This window comes from Pristis pectinata, chromosome 29, assembly GCF_009764475.1.
Source record: "Pristis pectinata isolate sPriPec2 chromosome 29, sPriPec2.1.pri, whole genome shotgun sequence".
In the NCBI taxonomy this organism is placed as follows: domain Eukaryota; kingdom Metazoa; phylum Chordata; class Chondrichthyes; order Rhinopristiformes; family Pristidae; genus Pristis; species Pristis pectinata.
Window position 1 is genome coordinate 4,426,489 of NC_067433.1, and position 20,387 is coordinate 4,446,875.

Here is a 20,387-nt window from a genome sequence, read left to right on the forward strand (position 1 = left end):
AGTGCTGCTGGGGGATAATCATTGAGGCAGCTCACCCTGCTCTTCTTGGGCACGAGTATGATTGGTGCCGTTTTGAAGCAGGTGGGAACCTCCGACTGCAGCAGTGAGAGGTTGAAACCCTGCATCAGGACTCAATGATCCACAGACTTGAACACAAAAATCTTCATTGTCCCTCTAAATCTTGATTTCAGCATTGATATTTCATTTGACTCCCCCCCCCCCAAGGTGCAACACCCCACACTTGCCCAGATTAAACTCCATCTGCCACTTCCCTGCCCATATCTGTAAATGATCTATATCCTGCTGTGTTCTTTGACAGTCCTTTACAATGCCCACAACTCCATGGATCTTGGTGTCATCCACAAACATGCTGATCCACCCATCTACATTTTCATCCAAGTCATTGATATATATCACACACAACAGACGAACCAGCACTGATCCTTGCGGAACACCACTGGTCACGGACCTCCAGCCAGGATAACAGCCTTCCACTGCTACACTCTGTCATCTATGGGCAAGCCAGTTCTGAAACCAAACTTGCAATTCACCCTGGGTCTTAATCTTTATCTTCTGAATCAACCTACCATGAGGGACCTTATCAAAGGCCTTACTAAAGTCCATATCGATAACATCCACTGCCTTACCCTCATCAAGCACCTTTGTCACCTCCTCAAAAAAATCAATCATGAGTTAACTCGTTAAACTCTGTTTCTCTTTCCACAGATGCTGCCTGACCTGCCGAGTGTTTTCAGCATTGTTTTTGTAACAAAAATCTTGCCTGACACACAGAAATGTCACTTTTCAAATGAGGCATTGAACTGAGGCTATATCTACCCACAGGATGATATAAAAGACCCAATATCATTAACTAGAGGAGCATGGAGAAAGCCCTGGTATTGTCTTAGCCAATATTTATTGGGGGCACAGTGCTGCAGCTAGTGGACCCGATATCTCACAGTGCCAGAGACCTGGGTTCAGTCGTGACCTGGGGAGCTGTCCCTGTAGAGTTTGCACATTCTCCCAGTGGCTGGGTGGATTTCCCATGGGTGCTTCCCACATCCCAAAGACATGTGGGTTGGTAGGTTAATTGGCCGCTGTAAATGGCCCCAAGCATGGCTAAGTGGTAGAATCTGGAGGAGGAGCCGATGAGAGTGTGGGGAGAATAAAAGTGGGATTAATGTAGAATTAGCGTAAACATGTAGTTGATAGCATGGACTTGGTGGGCTGAAGGTCCTGTTTCTGTGCCGTATCCCTCTATGACTCTGATATTAGAACATAGAACAGTGTAGCACAGGAAAAGGACCCTCACCCCACAATGTTGTGCTGAACTAATTAAACTAGTAATTAAAAGCTGAACCAAACTAATCCCTTCTGCCTGCACAAGGTCCATATCCCTCCATTCTCTGCACATTCAGGTGCCTACCTAAGAGCCTCTAGTGTCTCTATCGTATCTGCCTCCACCACCACCCCTGGCAGCGCATTCCAGGCACCCACCATTCTGTGTGGAAAAAAACTTGCCCCACACATCTCCTTTGAACATACCCCCTCTCACCTTAAATGTATGCCCTCCAGTATTAGACATTTCGACCCTGGTTAAAAAGATACCATAGTCTACCCTATCTATGCCTCATAATCTTATAAACTTCTACCAGGTCTCCCCTTTGTTTTTTGTCACTCCAGAGAAGACAACCCAAGCTTGTCCAACTTCTACTTATAGCACATGCCCTCTAATCCAGACAGTACCCTGGTAAATCTGTGGGAGGAAGGGAATTGTCGACCTGATGCAGGGTTTTGACACGAAATTCCTTTCCTCCTGCAGAGATGCTCCACCTGCTGAGTTCTTCCAGCAGATTGTTTGTTGCTCCAGATCACAGTATCTGCAGTCTCTTGCATCTGCTGGTAAACCTCTTCTGCATCCTCTCAAAAACCCCACATCCTTCCTAAAATGGGGGAACCATTTATTTTTATTCCTCATTCAACATCACAAAGAGTTAATTTGGCCTTTGTTATTATCATGTTGCTGTTTATAAGCACTTGCCTTAGGCAAATGTTTTCTTTCAACAACAATGACCACAGAAGATTCCATTAATTTTCTCACAGTGGTTCTCAGGTCTGTATTTCCCTGGCTGAACTCTCCAACATTTCTACTATTCCTACTTTTGAGGTATAAGAGCAGTTTAAGTGCCTGAGGTCATTGAAATTGGTTTGTTGGAATTGGTTTATTACTATCACTTGTACCAAGGTAGAGTGAAAATCTTGTTTTGCGTACTGTTCATACAGATCAGTTCATTACACAGTACATTGAGGTAGTACAAGGTAAAACAATACAGAATGCAAAGTGTCACAGCTACAGAGAAAGTGCAGAGCACGTAGACAATAAGGTATAAGGTCATAACAAGGTAGATTGTGAGATCAAGAGTCCATCTTATTGTACTACAGAACCGTTCAATAGTCTTATAACAGTGGGATAGAAACTGTCCTTGAGCCTGGTGGTACGTGCTTTCAGGCTTTTATATCTTCTGCCTGATGGGAAAGGGGAGAAGAGAGAATGTCCGAGTTGGGTGGGGTCTTTGATTATGCTGGCTGCTTTACCGAGGCAGCGAGAAATATAGACATGGAGGGGAGGCTGGTTTCCATGATGTGCTGAGCTGTGTCCACAACTCTCTGCAGTTTCTTGTGGTCCTGGGCAGAGCAGTTGCCGTACCAAGCTGTGATGCATCTGGCAAGGATGAGGTCATGAAAGGTTTGGTGGAAATGCAAACCCTTCCTCCTTTCAATCTTGTTTGTGTTTAAGTCCCTCTATGGAATGTGGAACCTCCATGTGGAAACTATGGAACCTCAATGTACTGTGTAATGAACTGATCTGTATGAACAGTATGCAAGACAAGATTTTCACTGTACCTTGGTACACGTGACAGTAATAAACCAATTCCAACAGACCAATTTCAATGACCTCAGGCTCCATGCTAGTTTTGAGTCTCTGATAAAGAGATTTGAAAGAGACTCAGCCAGTACTCTCTAGAGTTTAGAATGAGTTTAGATTGGGTAAAACTGTGGCAAACTTTTCAGCACAGGCAAGTCTGATTTTGGACCTGTACTCCGGCCTTTGTTTGCCACAGCTTAGATAAATTGATCAGTGCATTTTCTGCAGAATGTAACACTAGATCAATTACATGTTTTAATATACGTGGGACTTCCTGTATGTAGGGTATGATGGATGTGTAAGAATAAACTCAGAAGGATGGTAGAACGCTGGTCTTTATATCCTGAGCACTAAAGTTCCTAGAGGGAAGTGGGGGGTTGGTGAGTGGTCGGGATAGGTGTTGTGCAAAGCCCTGACTACATCACAACTGGAGAATTCTGAACAGCCCTGGTGCTTCTCCTTAGGGAGGATCTGCTAATCTTGGAGGGAATGCAGGATAGAATTACCTGCACGATATCTGTACTCTATTAAATTGTGACAAAGGTTACACAAACTGCAGTTGTTTCCCATGGAATTTAGTTTAAAGGATGATTTTCTCTGAGCTTCAAGATATTACGGTCACAGAGTCATACAGCACGGAAACAGGCCCTTCGGCCCACTGACTCCTTACTGACCATCAAGCAACAATTTACAGTAATCCCATTTTTTATTCTTCCACAGTCCCATCGATTCCCCCATGCAGTAGGAGCAATTTATAGCAGCAGATTATCCGACTAAACCACACATCTTTGGGATGTGGGAGGAAACCGGAGCACCCGGAGGAAACCCGTGCAGTTACAGGGAGAACGTGCAAGTAGACTCAAGGAACTGAATGGCCTCTTTGTCAATTCCTATCAGACTTGAGAATGTGAGCAACACACAATCTGCTGGAGGAACCCAGCAGGTCGAGCAGCACCTGTGGGGGAAAGGAATTGTCGATGTTTCAGGTCGAAACCCTGCATCAGGAAAATGTGAGAATGGGTTCAAGATAAATGCACAGGTTTCAGTGGAGAGAAGAGTGCAAGAGATTTAAAGACTGAGTTTAATTGAGATTTCAATCACTTAATTTGAATTCTGTTACAATTTTACGTCAGTGGCTCTCTAATCTCAAGTGGCTCGGCATGGGTTACTGACTTTCTGACTGTAATTTTTTTAAGGTTTGCATTATTGCCTGAAGGCATCTTGCTGAACAAGTTAGAAGCAGTCTCTAGGACTATGATTAAGCAGTAAACAGCAGAAGAATTAAAGAAGAAAGATAAAACCACACCCTTCAAATGGTGATGTTAATGGAACAAGTGATTATATCCTTATTTAAAATTTTTCTTGTTATAGTTTGTTTCCATCAGAACTTGTTCCACCTTGAAACACAACGTGAACCTGTCCGACAGGTTTTTTTTCCCTGCCCCAATGGTCTCAACCCTTTTCAAGCCAGGAAATTGTTTTAACAGAGAGCTGGAGAGAACAGCCAAACTTTGAATCGAGGCTGCCTCAGAATATCAGCCAGGTAACAACTGCTCTCAGAACTTTGTATTTTTTAATGCCACTGTGGTTACTTCTTAAAAGTGAGGTGTGTTTTCTGTCCTCAGTCTGTGTACGTAGGAAGGTGTTGGTGCTGTGAGGTGGGTCACAGGATATTTTTAAACAGTACATCCCATGCTTTCTGGATTCTGTCCATGAAATCCATGGAAATATTAGATCTATTATCTGTCAATATGTTATTCTGCATTTGCTGAATTGTATGTTTATGTAGGATATATGTACTACATTCAGCCCAAACTGTCCATGCTAGCACTTACGATTCACCCAAGCTTCTAACCTTCTTCCCTCATCTAAATGTGGAGAGATTGGGATTAATGTCAGATTTGGGTGGTTGATGCTAGGGGTGGACTTGGTGGGCCGAAGAGCCTGTTACCCTGCTGTATGACCCTAAATCTATCAGCGTAAAACCCTCTATTTCCTTCTCCCTTGCAAATGCTCTTCATCCCAACCCCTCCTCGTGGAAGTGAGTTCCAGACACTCACTGCTGTTTGATCGAAGAAGCTGCTTCTGAAATCCCTGTTAGATTTCCTACACCGACAACTTTCGGTTACACTCTTCGCCACAAAAGGTAACTGTTTTTCTGTCGATGCTATCAAAAACTTTTAAAATTGAGGGACCTGTTCAAATCACCCTCAGCCTTCAGCCTTCCTCAGACTTCCCTCAGCCTTGCCCTCAGAATTTTTAGAATTGCCCTCAGCCTTTCTTTCTCAAGGGAAAAGAGACCCAATCTGTTCATCCTTTCCCAACATGTACACCCTCACATTTTTAATATCATCCTTGTAAATAGTCCCTGCACTGTATCCATTGTCCCCACATCCTTTCATATAATGTAGCAACAAGAATTGTCCATCTGCACTCCAAGTGTGATACAGGTTCGACATTACTTCCCTTCTTCAGGGTGGCACAGTTAACAGAGCTGCTGCTTCACAGCTCCAATGACCCTGATTCAGCCCTGACCTGGGGTTCTGTCTGTGTGGAGATTGCATGTTCTCCCTGTGACTGCATGGGTTTCTTCCAGGTGCTCCAGTTTCTTCCCACATCCCAAAAGCATTTAGGATGTGGGTTAATCAGCTGCTGAAAATTGCCCTGAATGAGTACATGAGTGGTAGAATCTGGGAAGAAGTGATTAGAACATGTGGAGAATAAAAAGGGATTGATGTATAATGTGACTCTGATGGTTGGTGTGGACTCAATGCTGTATGTCTCTACAACTCTAGTTTTCAATTCTATTATTCTAGAAACAAACCATAGTATTGGTTTGCTTCTATTGTAGCCTCGTTAACTTGTGGCACAGCGTTTAGCAATAGGTGTACTTGTGCTCAAAAGATCCCTTTGTGCCTCTGTCTCATCTGTACCCTCTGAGTAATGTGACCTGTCTACTTTCACTTTAAAATGTGCTCCCTTCGTTTTATCTGTAAGATTCAACGATGATGATGTGAGGTGAGAGTTGGCAGTAAATAAGTAATAGCTCACATTTAAAGAGTTGATGACATGGTTTGCAACAAACATTTATCACTTTAATACACAAAATACGACAGAAAAAAGTTGTTCGGCCGTGGCCATCTGGAGAAGTTAGTGATAATGTTAGATCAAAACAAAAGCCTCATAAGCATGCATATGGCACACTTGCCCTTATTAGTCGAGGTAATGAGCTCAAGAGTCAGGAAGTTATGTTGTAGCTTTATAAAACTCTGGTTAGGCTGCATCTGGAGTATTGCATTCAATTCTGGTCACCCCATTACAGGAAGGATGTGAAGGCTTTGGAGAAGGTGCAGAAGAGGTTTACCAGATGTTGCCTGGATTAGAGGGCATGTGCTATAAGGAGAGGTTGGACAAACTTGGGTTGTTTTCTCTGGAGCAGTGGAACCTGATAGAAATTTTTTAAATTATGAGAGGCATTGATAAGGTAGACAGCCAATATCTTTATCCCAGGGTATCCAGTGCTGTCTGTAAGGAGTCTGTACATTCTCCCTGTGACTGTGTGGGTTTCCTCCCACGTTCCAAAGACGTACGGGTTAGGAAGTTGTGGGCATGCTATGTTGGCGCCGGAAGTGTGGTGACACTTGCGGGCTGCCACCCAGAGCACTCTATGCAAAAGATGCATTTCACTGTGTGTTTCGATGTACATGTGACTAATAAAGATATCTTAAATGTCTAGAACTAAAGGGCATGAATTTAAGGCATGAGGGGGAGAAGTTTAAAGGAGATATGTGGGGCAATTTTTTACACGGTGGTAGGTGCCTGGAATGCGCTGCCAGGGGGCCAGGGGTGGTGGTGGAGGCAGATACAATAGAGGCGTTTAAGAGGCTCTTAGCTAGGTGCACGAATATGCAGAGAATGGAGGGATATGGACTTTGTGCAGGCAGAAGGGATTAGGTGTCATTAGTTTAATTAGTTCGGCACAACATCGTGTGCTGAAAGGCCTGTTCCTGTGCTGTACTGTTCCATGTTCTAACATTGCTGAAAGGATCTGTAAGCTTGGAAAATTTCAAAATTCAATGAAAGACAAGCAAGATGTTGATAAGGGAAGGAAAAATATCGTACCAGAGTAATCTATCGAGAAACAGAAAATGAAAAGGAAAAGATTGGCAGAGGTTAACGTGGGTCCCTCACAGACTGAGGCAGGAGAAGTTATAATGGGGAATAAAGAAATGGCAGAGAAATTAAACAATACTTTCTTCTGACTTGGAAGAAAACAGAAAACTGTCTGGAAACAGTGGAGAGTAAACTAGGAGCTAAAATAATGAGTATTTTTGAAAAAATACGATTGGAGAAGTTAATGAAAACCAATAAATCCCCTGGACCTGCTGAAACATTGACTGTCCGTTTCCCTCCATAGACGCTGCCTGACCCACTGAGCTGCTCCAGCTTTTTGTGAGTTGCTCCAAGTTTCCAGCATCTGCAGTCTCTTGTGTCTCCCAGGAGATGTTGTTACAGTTGGAAAGCAGAGGGCAATTTTACCTTTGTGGTGGTTCTGATATAAAACTTTGCATGGTAGGGGTGGATATTTGGATTTCGGAAGGGAGTCAGCAACAGGTCCACGTCCTCAAGTCCCGTCCTCTGATTCATCTCAACAATCAGCACATTGGTGTTTGCTTAGTCATGAATGGCGAGAGCAGGAAGTCTTGGATGGCCAGTGTGTGAACACTTCTGTCATGAAGTTGTGGGCCAGGAGGCTATAAAGGAAGGTTTATAACCAATGGTGGGTTGAGTGAAGAATTATTGTGAACTTACTTATTTTGTAGGATCGCGGCAGGTGTGTTACTCTGGGCATAAACCGAAGGGCAGCTCATGGGGCTCCACAGAGGGAGAATGGATTCCCTCATCATTGTGGCTGGGATTTTCCTCATTCCTCATCCAATCGCCTCCCAGAATTGTACGACAGACACTCTTCAGTTCGAAAATTTGCCGCAACACAACTTCGACAGGCTGGATGGAGATGCTGGCTCAATTGAGCCTTTGTATAACATGGTGAATCTGTACTTGGACGCAGTACAGCCCAATGACTTTCCAGCAGGTGAGACTTCAGAAGGTCCTAAATTTATTTACCTGTTTTGATTGTGAGAGGAATGTTTATATTGACGTCAACATGTTCTCCCTGTGAGTTGGGAATCACCGTGATTCACCACTCATGGGTGTGGGGCAGGCTGATGGAGCAACTAGTCTGTTCCTGCCTCCAACTTGTATTCTGATTCATTAGGATCCTGGTCAATTGTTCTGTGATTTACTTGGTATTTGTTATGTGTGATATTATACATTTAAAACAGCACAGCCACTTTCCTGTAAACATAGATGAGGAACTTAAAGCATTACAGTTCTTAGCTGAATGCAAAAGCTTTTTGAATCCACATTCCCACTACAATTTGTCTCTTATTATAATTTTGTCTTTTACCTAACATGCCCTCTTATTGCACAGTTGCATCAAGTAATTAAACAGCTCCATCTTAAGAGAAACTAACCACACACTGTGTCAATACCTTGGTGAATTACTCCCCAACCAACTGTTTCACACTGAGATTAATGTGACTTCCATTGGGGCAGGATACATGTTTCTTGGTCCTTTACATTTGTTCCACCAGGGTCTCATCCGTAAGAAGATATTTGTAGTGCGGAGTCTGCAGGTTGGTGAATATGTGGCTTAAACCGTGTCCTGCAAAAGAAACACAATCAGTCAATGTGCAGCCTTGCCGCCTTGCTGCTAGTGCCCTCCCTCCCCCTTGCACTCCTGAGCATGAGTTTAGCAGCAGGTTTATTATTATTGTCACATGTACCGAGCTACAGTGAAGTCTTGCATACCATTCATACAGATCAATTCATTACACAGTGCATTGAGGTAGTACAGGGTTAAACAATAACAGAATGCAGAATAAAGTGTTACAGTTACAGAGAAAGTGCAGTGCAGGTAGACAATAAGGTGCAAGGTCATAACGAAGTAGATTGTGAGGTCAAGAGTCCATCTTATTGTACTAGGAGACCGTTCAATACTCTTATAACAGCAGGATAGAAACTGTCCTTGAGCCAGGTGGTACGTGTTTCAGGTTTTTTTATCTTCTGCCCAATGGGAGGGGGGAGAAAGAGAGAATGTCCCAGGTGGGTGGGGTCTTTGATTATGTTGGCCGCTTTACTGAGGCAGCAAGAAGTGTAGACAGAGTCCATGGAGGGGAAGCTGGTTTCTGTGATGTGCTGAGCTGTGTCCACAACTCTCTGCAGTTTCTTGCAGTTACGGGCAGAGCAGTTGCCTTACCAAGCCGTGATGCATCCGGATAGGATGCTTTCTCTGGTGCATTGATAAATATTGGTGAGGGTCGACAGGGACATGCCAAAATTTCTTGAGCCTCTTGAGGAAGTAGAGGCGCCTGTGAGCTTTCTTGGCCATGGTGTCTACATGTATGTTGGGTTGCTTGCTGATCGCTTTCTGCTGTTGGTGACAACAGTTCTGAGAGTGTTGAGTACTTTCTCGGGTGAGGGGTTGGAACTATGAGTGCTCCTCCAGTCCGGCTGCTGCCGGCGTAGGGGAGGGAAGTGTGTTGGTGAGTGTCTGCAATGTATAATTCATAATAGGAGACTTTTCCCCATAGTAGAAACATCTAAAGCTAGAGAGCACAGGATTAGGGTGAGGGGTGAGAAGTTTAGAGGGGATCTGAGGAAGAAATTTCTCATCCAGAGATTGGTCGATATCTGGAACATTGTGCCCAAGGGGGTGGGGGAGGCAGAGACTCTCACAATTTTTAAGAAATATCTGGATGGGCATTTGAATCACCAAGGAATAGAATGCGGATCAAGTGCTGGTTAATGGGATTGTGGTAGATGATGGTCAGCATGGACACGATGGGCTGAAGGGCCAGTTGCCATGCTGTATGACTCAATGATTAGTTGACTTCCCTGGGTGAATAGCCGGCAGCATTGGAAACGGTGAGTTATGATGTGGTTTTGCAGGAGTGCTCCATGTGTGAGGGTGAATGTTGTGTACGATCCCTGATTTTCAGAGGCTATTGCAGGGTGTGGTATACTGAACATTGTCCCTGGCTGGCAGTGCTTTTGAAAGGTTTAGGAATTTGAAGAGCCATTCGCTGCCACTCACTGTAATTGACTGTACTTGTGAGGAATGCAGCTGGAAGAGTTGGCTCTTGGTTTGACTGGGCAGAGCTGCCTGTTTGCCTGTGTACCCAGTGGGCAGATCACAGCTCTGCACCTCTCCACCTCCTACTCCCAGAACTCCTCCCTACTCCTGCGTTATGCCATCTGTCAGTATCTTCCGGGTCAGAAGGTTCCAGAATCCGTGCCAGCTGCTGGTTCAACCACAGTTCGCTTCCGTTTTGAGCAGCACAAGCTGGTTACAACTGGTGCTTGCCGCTCGTAATGTCAGCTGCCTGGTGAAATAGGCAGTCGCTCAGTACCGCAGCTGACATTGGCTGCACCCAGTTCCGCAGCCAATCAGTGGGCAGGGAAAAGCAGCACTCAACCCACATTAGGGCTACATCGCAGTTTGGGCACTCACTTTCAGGGGATGTCCAATTTAACCATCCCATCTGGTTACTTCACTACACTTTGAGATGCTTCAAATTGTTGCTTGACCTTGTAAATCTTGATGAACTTTACTCTGCACCTCTCCACACTGGTCTGAGGTTAGATCCTAATGACAATGATTGAGGACACTTCTCAGTTAGGATGGGCCTGGCCTCATTGCCATGGAATGTTCCATTCAATTGGACCATGGCACAGCACCTGTCCCTCAGAGCAAAGTTTCTGCAGAAAAACACCTGTGACCACAGGTCAGTATGGCAGTGGTCCTCAGTAAATGTTCTGGAGGGCTTGCGGGAGAAGGAGATGGTGGATTGTGTTGGATGTTTCCTCTGGTAAGAACATCTCATCACCAGAACTCTCAAACAAGTACCAAGAACTCGCTTGGTTGGTGGTGAGAAAGGAGTTTCCCCATCAGACCCTTCCCCAACCAACCTCTGGGTGAGAAAATTCTTCCTGATCCTTCAGCCCTGAGGCAGGGTTTCAACCCAAAACATTGATAATTCCTTTCCACCCACTAAGTTCCTCCAGCAGATTGTTTCTTGCTCCAGGTTCCAGCATCTGCAGTCTCTTGTGTCTCCCATGCACAACTGGGGTCTCAATCCCATTGCATGTTGCCCTCAAGGTGGCTATGGTGGGGAATAGCACTTTCATCCATCTCATTGAGGACTATACATTTCATTGCTCGTGCTGAGCAGCTGCTTAACACGGAACTCTGTGCTTACCATCTGTTTCCGGGGGTACACACTCAGACAAACACTGACAGCTTCTGAATGACCATTATCTCAGTGTAAGAACCACTGTGCTCTGCCTGAAACTTGTTAGTTGTTCAGTGCAAGGTGATGAACGTAAGGAAATGCTGCTGACGGGCACATTCCAAGGTACAGGAGTCCGTGCTGAGGGACACACTGAAGCTCGGTGCAGCCACTACAAAGGCTCTGTGGGGGAGGACCACAATCTAGGGTCCTGCTCCCACTGGACACTGAGGTGCTGGGTGCTGTCAAAGAATGTTTGGGAAAGAAAAATTCATGCCATGTTGATGTAATGTTGTTTTAGTTGTCCTTCACTTGTTCTCGAGTAAGACCACGGCATCTAGTCTATAGTGTGATGTGTACAGAGATGGCTGTTTAGACCAATCTCGGCTCAAGCCTCTGCAGTGTAAGTATTGTAGCAATATGGTAGGTACAATGAACGAAGACAGCAATGTCCTGTATTGTGTATTTTATTGAATAAAATTATTTCTGGAAGAAACATTAACATTACGGGTGAACAGAGGCTGGTGGGTATGTAGAACAAGATGAAGGAGGAAATGGTTGAGGTGGGTACAATTACGATCCTTAAAAAACATTTAGACAGGTACGTGGATTGGAAAGATTTAGAGGGATATGGGCCAAACACGGACAAATGGGACTAGCTCATTTAGGCAACTTGGTCAGCACAGATGAATTGGGCCGAAGGGCCTGTTTCCATGCGGTATGATGCTGTGACTAAATTGGGAAGGAAGTGGGCCAAAATTCGGGTGAGGCAGAAAATGAACAAAGGCCATGAAAAAAGGGCAATTAGAGAGTAAGATCACAAAAGGAATGTAAAAGTTGTGAAGTGCATGGCTGTGGAAAAGGATGGGCTGTGCTAATGGAGAGGAGAAAAACTGAGCCACTATCACAGATGGTTGACTTGTGGCAGAAATGGCCAGTTCTGATACAGACAAAGTGAGTGACCTGAAGTTCTAGAATTCGATATTGAGGTTGGAAAGCTGCAACGTTCCCAGGCAGAAGATGACCTGCTGTTCCCCAAGTTACACTGGGCCTTGTTAGGACAGCGCAGGAGATCAAAGGCATGTCAGAATGGGATTGGGATGGAGAATTAAAGTGGAAGGCAACATGAAGCTTTGGGTTGCTCCCGGGAATTGAACAAAGGTGCTCTGCAAAGTCAATGCCCAATCTGCATTTGGTTTCTCCAGTGTAGAGGATGCCACACTGTGAGCACCAAGATTTCCTCACTTACACCTCGAAGATGTCTTCCTTCTTCCTGATCCATGGCTTCCCCTCTACCTAAGTTGACTTAGACCTAGACCGCATCTTATCTATTTTTCAAACCTCTGCTCTCGTCCTACCTTCTCCTTCTGGACAGAACAAGGATAGAGTTCCTCTGGTGAACCCTAACCCTACTGAAATTTACCATTGCCTTCAACACCCTGTACGGCCTTTGGTTTACTGAGGAAAAGATGGTCTCAGACTTGGTACAAAACTCATGGTGTACAGGGCAACAGTGATTCCTGCCCTCCTGTATATTTCTGAGAACTGGACTGCCTGCGACCCAGGTTTGATTCCGGCCACTGTCTGTAAGGAGTTTCTATGCTCTCCCTGTGTCTGCGTGGGTTTCCTCCAGGTGCTCTGGTTTCCTCCCACCTTCCAAAGATGTACAAGTTAGGAAGTTGTGGGCGTGCTATGTTGGCCCTGGAAGCATGGCGACACTTGCAGGCTGCCCCAAGAACACTCTACGCAAAAGATGTATTTCACTGTGTGTTTCGATGTACTGTACATGTGACTAATAAAGATATCTTATCTTATCAACGTTGTCCCTGCAAAATCCTCCAAGTTCCCTGGAGGTATGTGAACCAACTTCACTGTCTTCTCCCAGACCAACATCCGCAGTATGGAGGCCCTGATTATTCTCAGTCAGTTACATTGGGCAGGGCACATTGCTTGCATTCCTGACACTAAACTCCCAAAGCAACTCTATTCTGTTGTGGGAAGTGAAACCAGGTGGGCAGAGGAAAAGATTCAAGGATATGCTCAAAGATTCCTTGAAGAAATGGCTCATCTCCACTCACTCCAGGGAATTTTTGGCCTAGGACCACTGTTGAGAAAGACATCAGAAGGATTAGATCAAGGGCTGCTGGTGGTATAGTGCTCGGGCCTTTAAGGACTGGCTGATGAGACCTCAGTTGTGTGTCGACTTGCTGGCCACAGGGAGAAACCCAACCAGTAACATCTTCTGTTCCAGAAACAAGATACACCACAGAGACAGCGATGCTGTTTTGCCATCAATGCTAACAAATGTCTTATTTATGTAAAGCAGCTTTGGGGATTCTGTAATGACTTTCAACATCCAAAAAACACCCAGCTGAATTTCTAAGTCAATGTCTCCAGTTTGATCAATGCACACAATGCTGGAGGAACTCAGCAGGTCAGGCAGCATCTATGGAGGGAAATGAACAGTCGACGTTTCAGGCCGAGACCCTTCATCAGGACTGGAAAGAAGGAGAGCAGAAACCAGAATAAAAGGGTGGAGGAGAGGGAGAGGAGCACGAGCTGGTGGGTGGTGGGTGAATCCAGGTGATGGGGGGAAGGTAGGTGAGTGGGGGAGGAGGGGGGGAAATTGGGAAAGATGTGAGAAGCTGGGAGGTGATCGGTGGAAGAGGGAAAGGGCTGAAGAAGATGGAATCTGATAGGAGAGGACAGTGGAGCTTGGAATAAAGGGAAGGGGGTGGAGAACCAGAGGGAGGAAGGTGTGGGTGAGGGGCAGGTCGTGAAGGCGAGGAAGGGGAAAGAGAAGGCGTCAAGGGGCCAGAGGGATAAGGGGAAACAAAGTGGGTGGGGGGGGAGAATCAGAAGGGAGTGGTTACCGGAAGTTAGAGAAATCGATGTTGATGCCGTCAGGTTGGATACCACAAAGACGGAATATGAGGTGTTGTTCCTCTAATCTGCATCCAGCCTTGGCAGTAGAGGAGGCCGTGGACAGGCATGTCAGTGTGGGGATGGGAAGTGGAATTAAAATGGCTGGCCACCGGGAGATCCCAGCTGTTACGGCGGACAGAGTGAAGGGTGCTTGATGAAGTGATTCCCCCGATCGGTTTCTAGCTTGATGTCTTTTTCCAATTGCCTACAAATTGTGCCCCTCTGGTTACTGCTCCCTGTGCTACTGGAAACTTGTTTCGTCCATCAGGACCATTCAGCAGTTTCAGTGCCTATACCCAACCTTCTAACCAGTACAAGAAAGCATTTGTTAATATAACCCGCAGGCAGTTTACCCACAATAATCTAAATGTGATCGAACATTGTGATAGGGTTAGTTAGTTCCCAGCCTCTCTCCATTCTGCTCAGAATGCTTAGGCATTAGGCTGTATTTTTTCCTGAAATGAATACCATGTGATTTGTTGTGTATTTTGAACAGTTTCTATTTTCAATGTGGTAGATTTATAATCAATATTACTAGAATTCTACTTAGATGTAGAAGGTGTCTGTGAGTGAACACAAGCAGAAACCTTTCTGCGACTGGTGAAGGTAGAATGTATCACCTTTAATTTCTCTTCTGTTTTGTTTGCAGATATCATTCAGAACACAGTAAAGGATCAGAGCTACTTAACACAGAATTATCAAAAGGTGAGAATTCAGGATGTTCTGTATGGGGCAGCACAGCAGGTAGTACTGCTACCTCAGATCCAACAGCCCAGGTTCATCCTGACCTCTGGTGCTGCCTGTGTGGAATTTGCATGTTCTCCCTGCGGGCTTCATGGGTTTCCTCCAGGTGCTCTGGTTTCCTCCCACATCCCGAAGATGAACAGATTAGTAGTTAATTGCCCACAAAATTACCCCCTGCATAGGTAGGTACTGTGAGAATTCAGGGCAGAGTTGATGGGCATGTGGGGGAGAATAGAAATGCTCTGAGAGCTGGCATAGACTTGATGGGCTGAATAGCCGTCTTCTGTGTTGTAAGGAAGCATGAGTAATGGTAAAGCACTGAACTTTCTGTTCCTGGATATTCTTTGGATGGAATACTGAAATTCCAGGTCTCTCCCTCCCTCAGGCCCTAAGTCAGCTTTGGTTCACTGGGCATCAGAATCAGGCAGGACTTGAACATCAGCCTGAAATGATGTTTTGGTTCAGTGCCAAGAGAATGTTGTGCTCTGGGGTGTGCCGAAATTAAAGTGGGCCCCTGTCTATTCTCACACATGGACACAAAAGATCTGATAGAACATTTGAAGAAGGGCCAATGTTCTTCTGGGTGTCTCTGAAGCCACTAAAGCAGATTATTTGGTCATTTTCACTCTGGAAAATGCTGGTGGAAGTTTACTGTGCACTGATTGGCTGCCATGTTTCCTACATTACAGCAGTGACCAATTTCAACACGGTCTTTATTGGTTTCAAGCACCTTTGGACTTCCTGAGTCAAGGGAAGCTTCTGTAGCAAGGCACATTCTTCCTTTAGTCCTTGTCCCTTGGAATCCCCTCTCTGCCAGACCATGTTCTCTCTTATTCTGTGGAGACACAAGAGGCTGCAGATGCTGGAATCTGGAGCAACACACAATGTGCTGGAGGAACTCAGCGGGTTGAGCAGCATCTGTGGGAGGAAAGGAATTGTTAACGTTTCACCCAAAAGTCCTTCCAGCAGATTGTTTGTTGCTCCCCTTCCTCCCTCCCCTCCCCTCCCTCCCCTCCCCCCCAACCCCCTCCCCTCCAGCGCCGCCCCCCCCGCCCCCAGTCTCTATCAGCTGCTGGACTGTCACTTAGACTTGCTCCCTCTCCAGCCTAAGCTCCTAAGATAGCATCGTCTGCAGGAATCCATTGATTAGTCAGTGAGCACATTGTGTGTAGCATTCCACCAATCACACACAGACAAGTGTGCGACTTCTTGGATCTTCTGTTAACAGTCCCAACTCTTGTACAGAGAGTTGCATGTGAAGGGGTTGGCGTTTCGTCTATCACCTCACTCTGGCTCTACCACTTTAGGTTCTGCGCTATGAAGCAGGATACCTCGTCAGTTTCATTCTCGGCGTGCTTTACTTCCTCTTCATGCCCCTGGTGGGACTGTTCTTCTGTTGTTGTCGCTTGTGTGGGAAATGTGGAGGACAGGTGAAGGAGCGGACACAATCCACAGACTGTAAACGTCGCACCCTCGCTATGTTCCTTCTGATGACGACCATTATCATACTGTGAGTCTACCAGAGCTAGTGGGGGTGGTGGGGGGGGGGGGGGGTGGGGTTGCTAGCTGGCTTGGTGGTGTGGAGGTTGTTGGGTGGGAGAGTTTGTGTGTGGATTGGACTGGGCAGCACCATGCTGACTAGTGTGTACTTGACAATGGATGGGCTGATTGGAAGTTGCTGGGCATAATGGGTGGGTTAATTGGAAGTGGGATGGACTACAAAAGTAGGGAAGACTTGCTAGAACTCTACAAGGTTTTTGTGAGACTGTGCCTGGAGAAATGCTTGCAATTATGGTCTCCTTAACTGCATTGGAGGTGATGGTTCATTTAATTCCTGGCTTGACTGTGTGATGAGGAACAGTTGCAGTTTAGAAATATGATAAGTAACTTAACTGGAATATAAATTTCTGAGGGAGTTTGACAGGGTGGACGTGAGACTTCCCCTTGTGTGGGAATCCAGAATGAGAGTTTCAGAGTAAGGGGTCACTCTTTAGAATGGAGATTTCTTCTTTCAGAAGATTGTAATCTTTGGACTTCACTACCTCTCTACAACAGAGGCTGAGTCCTCAAATATGTTCAAGATTGAGAAGTGTTTCTGGCCTGGAGGGGAAAAAGGGTTACGGGGCCAGGCAGGAGAGCAGCGGTAAGGCCAAGACGAGATTAGCCAGGGTTTTGTTGGATGGTGGAGCGGGTTTGAGAGGCAGAGAGGTCTACTCCAGCTCGCGTTTCAACACTAGGCTGGAGAACAGTTGATGAGTAGTTGGATGAGTGGGTCACTTGTCGCCTGGGTGCTGTGGGCCATTGGAAAGGTAAGTGTGTAGATGAACATTAGCTAGCTGGGGGATTGATGGCTAGGAAGGTGGCTTTTAGCTGGGGCTCAGCAGAGAGCTCCCCTCACCTCTGAATCAGAAGATCGTGGGTTCAATTCCCTCCCCAGAGGCTTGAGAACCAAAATCCCTCCATTGCAGTACTGATGCGCTCTCAGACTTGCTGCCTTTTAGATAAGACATTAAACCAAGGTCCAGTGTGCATTCCCAGGGGGATGAACAAGTTTCCATGACATTATTTTGAAGAAGAGTGCACGAGTTATCCCCATTGCCATAGAGTCATACAGTACTGAAACAGGCCCTTTGGCCCACCATGTCCATGCTAACCACCAAGTACCTCTCTATTCTAATCCATTTACCAGCACTTGGTCCATAGCCCTCAAAGTGTTGGTGACTCAAGTCCTTGTCCAGGTAATTATTAATCGTTGTGAGATTAGCTGCCTCCACTGTCCCTTAGGCAGTGTGTTTTAGATTCCATCCACCTTCTGGGTGAAAAAGTTCTTCCTCAGAACCCCTCTAAACCTCTTGTCATTTACCCTAAACACATGTCCTCTAGTTTTAGATACTGGCCAATATTTAGCCTGAAAAATATCAACAATATTAAAAAAGAGAACCTGTTCATTATTACTTTGATTTTTTTTGGGAGCTTCCCCATACAAATTGTCTGCCATGTCTCCTACATCACCATAGTTATACTTGTAAGTATAACTTATTGATTAGAAGGTGCTTTGACGTGTCATAAAAGTGATAGGGTAGAGGCAAGAGAAATGCAAGTCTTTCTTGCAGCTGGTGGGGAGTTGTTGGGTTGATGTCTAGGTGGGTACGTGAGAGAGGGAATTGGTGGCCAGTGCTTTGGGTTGGTCAGGCAGGGTGACTGAATAGTTGGTGTAAGTGGATGTTGACTGCAGAGATCTGGGTGGGTTGGCAGTGAAGCAAGTTGGTGGGTAGATGGGTATGTTTAAGCATGCTGGTGTTTAGGTGTGCGTGGGTTGGGGTGTTAGTGAGCATTGCCAGAGGCTCCAGATGTTTCCCGGGCCAGAGCATGAAGCCTGAGGTGGGTCATCCAATGTATTCATGAGTGCTGTGTGGAGTGGGCAGAGTAAATGTGGTCAGCAGGCATCACATGAAAGATGTACAGGATGGCAGTGATCAGTGTGAGTGTGCTGTACTGTAGACTGAGAACAGGGTGTGTGTGACCAGTGTGAGTGTGCACTGATAGTGAACAGAGAGCAGGGTGTGTGTGACCAGTGTAAGTGTGCAAGACTGTGGACTGAGAACAGGGTGTGTATGAGAACAGGGTGCACAGAGAGGTGATGGAGAACAGGAAAGGTGTGATGAGTGTACAAGGGCTTTCCCAGGGCAAGATGCCTTTGTTTCTGTCTCACTGATGTTTCCCGATGATTGGTATCTAGGGCAGGAGTTGCCTGTGCATTTACAGCCAATCAAAATGTAACCAATGTAATGGAACCGAGTATCGTTGCCTTTCGGAAAATGCTTGCAGATGTGAACTCTTACATCAAAAATATCCTTGAGGTAAGAATTTGATGACTAATTAAAACCACTGGTGCTAGGTGACTGTTCAGCACTGGCTGGTTTATTCCCGCTCTGAGCTGCAGAATTCTAATTCTTCTACCAAATATCATTATCTACTTTATGTGTTGACACAGTCATTGCCTCTGTCACTAAATCCAAAATCTCACATATTTTGTCCCTTCAAAGAGTCATACAGCATGGAAAAAGGTCCTTCAGCCCAACTTGTCCATGCCGACTGTGTTGCCCAGCGAGCTAGTCCCATCTGGATGCGTTTGGCCCATAGCCCTCTAAACCCCTCCTATCCACGTACTTCTAGATGGCTTTTAAATGTTGCTAACGTGCCCGCCTCAGCCACTATTTCTGGCAGCTCATTCCAAATACGCACCATCCTTTGCTTGAAGAAGTTGCCCTGATGTCTCTTTTAAATCTCTCGCCTCTGGTCTAAACCTATGCCCTCTTGTTTTTAGCACCCACTCCTTGGGAAAAGGTCTATGTACTTTCACCCTGTCTATGCCCCTCATGATCTTATATGTCTCTATCAGGTCACCCCTCAATCTCCTACATTCCAGGGCATAAAGTCCGAGTCCATGCAATCTCTCCTTATAACTCAGGCCCTCAAGTCCAGGCAACATTCTGATAAATCTTTTCTGCACTTTCTAGTTTAATATCATCTTTCCAACAACAGGGTGACTAAAACTGTACACAGTACTCCTCATCAACATCTCATATAACTGCATCATAACTTCCCAGCTCCTATACTCAGTGCTCTGATTGATGAAGGCCATCATGCCAAATGCCTTCTTCACCACCCTATCTACCCATGACATCGTTTTCAGTGAGCTGTGTACTTACACTCCCAGGTCCGTCTGTTCCCTAACACTCCCCAGGGCCCTACCATTCACTGTATAATTCCTACCCTGGTTTGATCTCACAAAGTGCAACTCACATTTATCTGGATTGAAAACCATTAACCAATCCTCAGCCCACATACCCAGCTGGTCAAAATTCCCTCGCAAGTTTTCATAACCTTCTACACTATCTACAATACCACCTATGTTAGTATCATCTGCAAACATACTAACCGAGTCTTGTACATTCACATCCAAATTGTTTATATGAATTACAAACAACAAAGGTCCCAGCACTGACCCCCATGGCACGCCACTAGACACAGGCCTCCAGTCTGAGAAACAAACCTTGATCCTCACCCTCTGCTCCTACCACTGAGCCAATTATGAATCCAGTCAGCTATCTCCCCCTGGATCCTATGCGATCTAACCTTACAGACCAGCCTGCCATGAAGGACCTTGTCAAAGGCCTTGATAAAGTCCTTATAGACACCATCCACTGCCCTACCCTCATTTACCCTCTTGGTTACCTCCTCGAAGAACTCCAAGAGATTTGTCAGACACGACTTCCCACACACAAAGCTGTACTGAATGTCCCGATTCAGACCCTATCTCTCCAAATGTTGGTAGATCCTGTCCCTTAGAATCCCCTCCAGCAATTCACCCCTCACTGGCCTGTAGTTTCCTGGCTTGTTTTTGTTACCCTTTTTTATCAATGGTACCACATTAG

At 45.6% G+C, this 20,387-nt stretch overlaps 1 protein-coding gene across 4 annotated transcripts in view; it reads left to right on the forward strand.

Moving 5' to 3' along the window:
* The first annotated feature begins 4,324 nt into the window (after positions 1-4,324).
* LOC127584297 (prominin-2-like) overlaps positions 4,325-20,387 on the forward strand; it is a 51,524-nt gene continuing 35,461 nt past the window's right edge. For 2 of the 4 annotated variants that reach the window (XM_052040974.1, XM_052040977.1), the window contains exons 1-5: positions 4,325-4,469; positions 7,750-8,021; positions 14,855-14,910; positions 16,257-16,459; positions 18,689-18,809. In XM_052040974.1, the coding sequence (XP_051896934.1) occupies positions 7,796-8,021; positions 14,855-14,910; positions 16,257-16,459; positions 18,689-18,809 (606 nt within the window). In that variant the 5' untranslated portion in view covers positions 4,325-4,469; positions 7,750-7,795. The other 2 variants (XM_052040975.1, XM_052040976.1) reach the window with 2 other exon arrangements.